The sequence below is a fragment of the Catharus ustulatus genome, chromosome Z, assembly GCF_009819885.2.
Source record: "Catharus ustulatus isolate bCatUst1 chromosome Z, bCatUst1.pri.v2, whole genome shotgun sequence".
Classification (NCBI taxonomy): Eukaryota; Metazoa; Chordata; class Aves; order Passeriformes; family Turdidae; genus Catharus; species Catharus ustulatus.
The window spans coordinates 63,900,216-63,907,810 of record NC_046262.2 but is presented as its reverse complement, the minus strand read 5'-3'; the positions used below and the strand labels follow the sequence as shown (position 1 = coordinate 63,907,810).

The window sequence follows — 7,595 nt, the reverse complement described above, 5'->3', positions numbered from 1 at the left end:
CTCCACACCCTGAGTCTTACAGGTCTTGAAAGGTTAAAATTTTATACATGTATTTATACATGTATAAAATAAATGGTCTCTATTTTTGAAGTATTTTTGAGGCAAATATTTCTACTTCGCTTCCACCTCTGTTCTTTTCCAGTCTGTGCTCTGTATTAAGAGGAGGTTATGCAGTGTTCTAATAACCCTCTATGAGGATTATGCAGAACAATCCTCAAATTCTAATAAAAATTAGTATTCACTTTAGCTTCACTGTATATCTAATTATTATTGTTATTTTTTATGTGTGATATTCAATGCCTAGGTCCACAACAATCCGATTTTGCACTCTGCAATAAGGAAAAAGTCTGTAAAACTGCCCGAGCCTCGGATATCTCTCAAAGTCCTTCGTACGAGTGTATTTTAGTTACATTTTCTGACACTGCTCGGCCGCTCTGACCCTTATTTCCCATATTTTCGTAATGGCAAGGGAAGGAAAAGTAGGCCACTGTATTTCACTGTCGTTTATAAGAGTAGAAAGCAATACACGGTCGGAAAACAGTGGCCATTTTCTCTCTTCAGAACAATAGTTATGTTCCTTGTTTCCTTGTCTGAAAAGGATGGTCGGTAAAGGTGGTGGGTTTATATTTTCGTAACAAACTATACAGGAAACTCCTCAGAAAGTGGGAGGCAAGGCAGAAGTAAATTACAGTAACTTTTCAAGAACCGGACATTTTCTACTGCGTTAAAATAAATAAATAAATAAATAAATAAATAGAATGAATACCCTCACAGAAACATCTCGTCTGTATCAATCTAACTTGTCTCCCCGTGCCACTCGAGCATGCGGCGCGCAGGAGTCCCCGCGGCGCTGCCGCCGCCGCCCCCGCTCCCGCCGCCCGTCGTGCCGCCCCGCTCCCGGTGTCCTACCTGGGCCGGGGGCTCCCGCCGCGCCTCCGCCGCAGGACCAGCTGCAGGGCGAGGCGCCGCGGCCAACGCCGACCCAGCGCCCCGAAAACGCGGCGGAGGATGCGCCAGCCCAGCGCCCAGGCCCGGTGCAGGCTGCGGGCGCGCCGAAAGTGGATGGTGCACCTTATCCGGGGGGCCATGGGTGCGGGGAAGCCGCGGGCGCGTCGAGCTACAAATACCTCCCCAGCGGGGCCCCGCCGGTGAATCGGCCTTCTCACCCTCCATTCATTGGAGAATATTTCTTTATTTTTTTTATTTTTTTTTTCTTTTCCGTTTAACTAATTTCTAGCCCCCGTTTTACTTCACCTCCCTCCGCCCGACACTCCTCCCCTACACCGCTTTGTAAACTCCTCCCATGATGATGGCTCCCGCCTCGAAAGCGAGAGAAGCGAGACTGTCTACGGGGGTTGGGGATGGGGGAGATCGCCTTCTGCGCCCTCCCACTGCCTGGTCCCGGGGAGCACTGCAGCCAGACGGGCGTGGAGACCGGCCAATCGCAGGGCGCTCCTCTGCTTTCAAATAAAGCCTCAACGACAGCTCCTTGCTCTGCCCCTCCAAACAAGCCGCCTCCCGCTCGGCTTTCTTTTTTTTTTTTTTTTTCTTCCTGTCCAGCTGCTATGGGAGCCCACTTCCCCCGGGAAAACCCCGACGGGAAGGGGGCCTGCAGCGGCCCGGAGCGCCGCGCTGGCACTCTGACAGCCGGCTAGCGGATCGCTGCCGGTTTAAAAGCGCGGGCCAGTATTGGCCCGGGCGCGTAGCAATTTCCCTGTCACATCGCCATTTGAACGCGACGCGGGAGGGGGGGTGGGGGTGGGAAGAAAAGAGGATCTCGATTTCCCCGCGCCGGCCACCGAAACGGGTAATGAGCGGTTCCCCGCCCAGCCCCCGGGCCTTCTATCCGGCCGTGCTCCGCGGTGCCGGACCTCTTCGCTTTCCCTTTGAAGGGCGAGGTTTTGGAGAAACTCAGAGGCCCTAGTCAACCTACTGGCGCTCCCCTGCCCGCCCGGCTCCCAGGAAGCACCAGAGAACTGCCGAGACCCGCGACAGCCGGTGCTGAGCCAGCTCTGCCGCCGCGTAGAGCATCCCTGGGCGGTGGAGGGAGGAGGTACTGCTACCTCCCCGTCCAACTTCTCACCGTAAGAACCCTTCTGCCCGCGCTCCCCTCCCCCCTCCCAGGTGCGGGGTACCTCCGTGCGAGGCGTGAGAAGAGCTATGGGCAGGGAGAGAGTCGTTCCTGCTGGCTCATCTTCTCCCTCCGCCGGCGCGGCGGGGTCCGCCTCGGATGATCACGGCTAGAGGTTGCTGGGACAGGGGTCGGGGAAGCTCGGTGTCCTGGGGGAGCCGCGAGAAAAGCCCCGGGAGGGGACGCAGAGTGGCAGTCCCTGGGATGGATGGTGAATGTAAGGGTCTGCAACACCCCCTCCCCCCCGCCAACAAACACCTCCTTCTCTCGGATGACAAAAAGTAATAACTCAGACGTCAACAGGTTTCTACTGCCTTGGCACGGAGTAACCGTAACAACAGCGCTGATAAGGAAAAGCCAGTAAATGGTTTATTTTCAAGTTCGATTCCAAGCCTGGCAAACTGGGTGAGTAAAATCGGCCAATTCGAAATGGAGGCACATTTCGAGAGAAGTTTTTCTTCTTCCATCCCCGCCATTATTTTTCCCCACCCTCCTTCTCCCTTGCCGTGACTACTGCTTCCCGACAGGCAAGGCAAAATTCAGAGAAATTAAAACCTACCTCGCTGTGTGATACAGGTGCCGGAGCAGCGGTGAGAGGATGGACCGACAACTTTGGCAATAGAAACCGAATACCCACCAACGCTGAATGCATGGCCGATCCGGGGCTCGTCGTGCAAACCCTGCTGCAGAAGGGTGTATGAGCGCTCGTGCATGTACTCATTTACAGCGGCAATATTAAAAATAAAAATAGCGAGTAATCTGCCACCTTAAACATAATGCTTCTAGGACTTTCTTGATAAAAAGTACTGCTGCTGTTGCTTGCTATTAACTGTTACTGTTCTTCTTTTCAAGGAGGACTCCAAGCCCCGGAGCCGCTACTACTGCCAGAAGAAGTGGTGCCTGTGGAAGCTCCCGCAGCCAAACGGGATCTCGTCGGTGACCCCCATCCTTCCATGGAGTGAGTAGTTCCTGCCATGGGCCTGTCCTGGGAAGGGGCTCGGGACCTACCCTGTGAGGCAGATCTATAACAATTAGGTATTTAGCCCTGATGGGTTTTGAGGGCATACTCTTCTTATTTGGTGCAGCTAGGCTAGCAAATTGTGGTTTTTCCCTGCTAATTTTATAAACAATAACAGTAGTAATATAATATTACTATTTTTGTTGCTGTAGTTTCATCAGCCTTAATGGAAAAGCTAAAAAATTGAAATCGAATCTGGTTCTTGGAGAAAATGATGATTTAAAACAGGAATATATCCAACTGATGATGGAAGTGTAGTTTAATAGAACCTTACTGTTCTCTAAGGAGTGTGGTCAGGCTCTCACTTTACCCCGTCTCCACATCTGATTGCAGCTCCTTTCTTGTTCCCATAAGCATGGGATTCAGGCACTTAACTGCTGCATCCCCAGTGTTGTCCTTGATTCAGCTATTCCATGTTCTAGGGCAGAGTGCAGGACAAATTAATGACGTGTTATAATCGTATACTATAATGTTCCATGTTTTCTATTTAAAGATACGTATAAAACATATGTTCTAGGCATTCTTACAATGAAGAAGGGTGAATATAAAGATTACATAAATGTTTGGTACATGTTTACACACATATAATTTTGTTATAATTAAACCAAGAAGCATAATTAAACAACGAAGCATATAACATATAAAAATAATTGATAAGAAAATATATCACGTTGATGCATAATCATAACGTTTTATGTATATGTGTTCTATATGCACATCATGCATATTTTATATAGGTATTTTATATAGGTATTACATAGATACATTATGTACATCGATGACATAACTAAATATTTTATAGATTGACAACAAATACAAACTAATTATAAAGCATGTATTGTATAAAATTACATTATAATAAATAGATTATAATTACATTACATACATATATACATATATAATAACATATACACATAAAACATATATACATATATATTATATATAATATATATAATATACATTACATTATAATTACATCACAATATAATGAATTTTTCACCTTTTCTACAGATAGCCCTTCAAAGTGCCCAGGATTAGCGTTGGGGTGTGAGACCTGAGCTCTGTCACTGCCTCTCCTGGCTTCCCTTTCTCAGCCCCTAAGATGCAGGACGTGTGAGCACAGCCTCACTTGGGTTCCAGGGAGGGAGGCAGGGTCTTCCACTTCTCCCGCACCGCCTGGGCGCATCCTGCCCACCGCCTGCCTCACCGCCCGCCTCCCTGCTGTCTGTGCACTCCTTCAGCACACCTCTCAGGGGCCTGGGGACTCGCTGCGGTGAGATCGGGTCTCCCCGCCTCCTCCTTTCGACTCGGCAGACTCTGGGCTGCCGCTGTATCTTTTTCTTGGGATACTCACACCCAACTTCCCCGCGCCGAAGCAGCCAATGAAAAATGTATCGCCTGTCACGTAATTAATATATAACCCCCCTCGTCGTTCCCCCGCAAGCCGAAGAGTTGTTTCAAAGGTTTGCTTATTTCTTTACCAAATACGTCACCTCTGAGCATCTTGGGAAGCACTGGAGTCGAGCTCAGACGTACGATTTTTAATTTTTCGTTTATGCCTGCCTTGGTTATACTATCACCTGATTTTTTAGAAGTACTATAACTCAGGGGAAGTCACTTGCAAGTTGTTAAAACGAATATTTCTACTGGGACTGTATCAGGCTTGCAGAGACACAGATGTCTCCTTATTTCCTCCTTCCTATGGCTGCAGCCGACACAACAAGAGCCACAGATACGCTGCGGATACGTGTGCAGGCATGCAGAGCACCCTGGTTTTAGGAGGTTATTTACCAAAGCTGCAATCACACCAGCAAGCACTGATCCTGCTGTCCAGCCGGTTTTGCCAGAGAGAGGCAGATTGGCTTCAGCACCCCTTCAGTTTGGTTTAACCAAAATCAAAATGTGGGGACAGCGGAGCTGTGAGGACAGGGAGACTCTGAAGCCTCTCCAATCTTCTTCAGATGGAGGGCTAGCAAGCGTGTGTAGGGAGCCCCCGAGGAGCAGAAAATCCAGACGTGGCCCCATCAAAACAGAGGAAGGATTTATAGCATCTTATGTTTGTGCAGGGATTTCCCTTCATATTTAATATTCAATATTTACTATTTAATATTTTCACATTTTGTGTTTTTTAACTTCATATTTCATACATTATACTTCATATTTCATTTTTCTCTTCAGTGTTTGGACTCTTGTGTGAAAAAGCGGGCCTGTGGAGGGCCATAGCATTTTCAATGCAGGATAATAAACGGGCACGAGCAAAGAATACTGTCCTTCGTGCATCCCAACAGGGAAGTGCGATCCGGGGTTATTCCCAGCATCGCATGAGTACTGCTCGACTTGGTGTCTCCCAGGTCCGGCGCGGACAGTTAAGTTTGGGGAGGGGATGGCGCAGGGGGAGGTTAGGCACGGGGTGGCGGATGGCGCAGGTACCGCCCCACCGCTCCGTGCGGGCCCCCGGCCGCCACGTCCAGGGGCAGGCGGCCGCGGCCGTCGGGGAGGTCGAGGCGCGCCCCGGCCCGGTGCAGCGCCGCCAGCGTCTCCAGAAAGCCGGCGCGGGCCGCGTCGTGCACCGGGAGGCAGCCGGTGCGCGGGTCCGGGCGGTTGGGATCGGCTCCGCGCCGCAGCAGCAGCTCGGCCACCCGCGGGCTGCCCAGCATCATCATCTGCGGGGAGAGACAGCGTCAGCGCCCGCCGCAGAGCTCAGGCTTTCTCTCTCAGCTCGGAAGGAACGGAGATCCTCAGTAGAAAGGAGAAGAAAATCCGCCGATGAGGCATACAGATCGGCTCTGGACGTGCCACGAATGGTGGAGAACATGTACCCGTCGGTGGAGTTGTGCCGCATTGGAAAACTCTCCTTTATCTACGCCAGGGGACAGGAGGGAACAGGTGGGTCGGAGTGTGTGGATGCTCACTGGGGCTGCTCCGCGACTGGGGCCGGCGGGGGTCGGTAGGCTGGGAGCAGAATGGGGGGAAGGGGCTCGCCCTTCTCCCGACGCGCTCTCACAGAAACCCAGGTCAAGGCCCAAGCCCTTTTGCACCGGTCCCCGCGGAATCGTGCCGGTGCAGCGGCTCGGGGGACCGCCGCCATTCCGCGCGCTTTCTTCACGGCAAGGAGGGAATGAACCTTTTGCCTGACCCGCGTGTCCAGGTCACCACCAGCGTGTCTGACAGCCTCACCCTCGGGCTCGCAGTTTTCTAATTTGGGTTTCCTCTAGCTAACCCAGCAGAGCGTCCAGAACAGGGGCTCGGGGGAGGTGGGGGAAAACAAAAACAAAAAACAAAAGCACTGGAGGACGGCACCAAATACCTGTTTCCAGAGAAATGCCACCGACATTTTGTTGGAGAGTGTTTCGCAAGCACTAGCAGTAAAACTTAAATATAGCTTCTCAGATTATCCCAGTTTCGTTTTATATTGAAATTTAATGAAAAAGCTGGCTAGAACTACCTCGAAAATTAACTCAGCCTTTATAAATTTAACCTCTACTACACCTCTGGGCGCTAAGTCTACCTGCACATTCTCGCGAGTGTAAAATGTGGGCAGACGAGCCCCACAGAGATAGCTCGTTGTCTATCTGCAGCATCAGCTGGGCAAGGCTGTCGTGGCCGGGTGCTCCTGCTCGCAAGCGCCACCGAATACCCTTTTATTTTCCGTGGGAGAGGAGACAAAAAATGCTAACAGTCATACAAAGCAGAAGACGAGGTATAACGAAAGAGAGATTATTTCTGCAAACGTGAGTTGTTACATTTTACTGCACGTTTATTGCGAGATGAGCATTGAAGTTCTCGGATTTGAGTCATCCTATCTCAGTTGGGTAAAATAAAGTAAAGGGTTGCTAAGATTAAAACCTCTGTGTTGCGGCCGTCACGGGAGAAGACTTTCTCCTTCCCAGAGAGGGAAGAAGAACCTCTGTGCCACGCCGCCTCGACAGCAGCCGAGTTCAGTGATGGGGTGGTCGCCCCCGGGGCAATGGAGAGCTCGCTGCTGCCCCGGAGCTGCCACCGCCCCTCTCGGGCAGGGCAGGGAGCGCCGCCTCCCTCGCCCAGCCGCCAGCTGTCCGCCTCCCTACCTGGATGGGGGTCCTGCCGTAGGAGTTGACGGCGTTGAGGTCCGCCGCTCCGTCCAGCAGCTCCCTGAGGCGCCGCAGGTCCCCGCGGGCGGCGGCGTTGGCCAGCTCATCGGCCATGGCCCGGCCCGCGCCGCCCCGCACGGCGCCGCAGCCGCCGCTCGGCCGCCCCGCGCTGTCCGAGCCTGGCGGCGATCCCGGCCCGCGGGGAGCGCCTTGCCCATGGGAACGCCCGGCCCGCGTCCCCGGCTGTCCCGGCCCCGGGCCCGGAGGCTCCCGCGCGGGGCTGTCGCCGAGGCCGCTTCCACCTGCGCGGCCGCGGCGGAGGCTCCCGGCGCTCGTTTTTCCTCCCGGCTGGTGCCGCCCGGCGCATTCCCAGTGC

At 52.4% G+C, this 7,595-nt stretch overlaps 1 protein-coding gene and 1 long non-coding RNA gene across 3 annotated transcripts; one reads left to right on the top strand and one right to left on the bottom strand.

The window, feature by feature from the left end:
- The first annotated feature begins 1,758 nt into the window (after positions 1-1,758).
- Positions 1,759-5,206, top strand: LOC117010445. 2 transcript variants are annotated; one of them, XR_004420669.1, is made up of 6 exons: positions 1,759-1,807; positions 1,893-2,084; positions 2,435-2,536; positions 2,708-2,826; positions 2,984-3,089; positions 4,161-5,206. It is a non-coding gene; the product is annotated as an uncharacterized LOC117010445 (long non-coding RNA). The 2 variants fall into 2 exon arrangements; XR_004420668.1 differs by having other exon boundaries at positions 1,893-2,536.
- Positions 5,207-5,548: 342 nt separating this feature from the next.
- On the bottom strand, positions 5,549-7,333 carry LOC117010293 (cyclin-dependent kinase 4 inhibitor B). Its single transcript, XM_033084597.1, has 2 exons — positions 7,217-7,333; positions 5,549-5,812 (listed from the first exon to the last, which is right to left on the bottom strand). Exons 1-2 carry the CDS (start codon positions 7,331-7,333, stop codon positions 5,549-5,551), a joined length of 381 nt encoding a protein of 126 aa, XP_032940488.1.
- Between the last annotated feature and the right edge of the window lie 262 nt (positions 7,334-7,595).

Bases quoted from the DNA above. Each gene is read 5' to 3' on its own strand.
- LOC117010293 (XM_033084597.1), bottom strand. From the start codon at position 7,333: ATGGCCGATGAGCTGGCCAACGCCGCCGCCCGCGGGGACCTGCGGCGC. The intron at 5,813-7,216 runs GTAGGGAGGCGG...CTCTCCCCGCAG, and splicing joins ACGGCAGGACCCCCATCCAG to ATGATGATGCTGGGCAGCCC.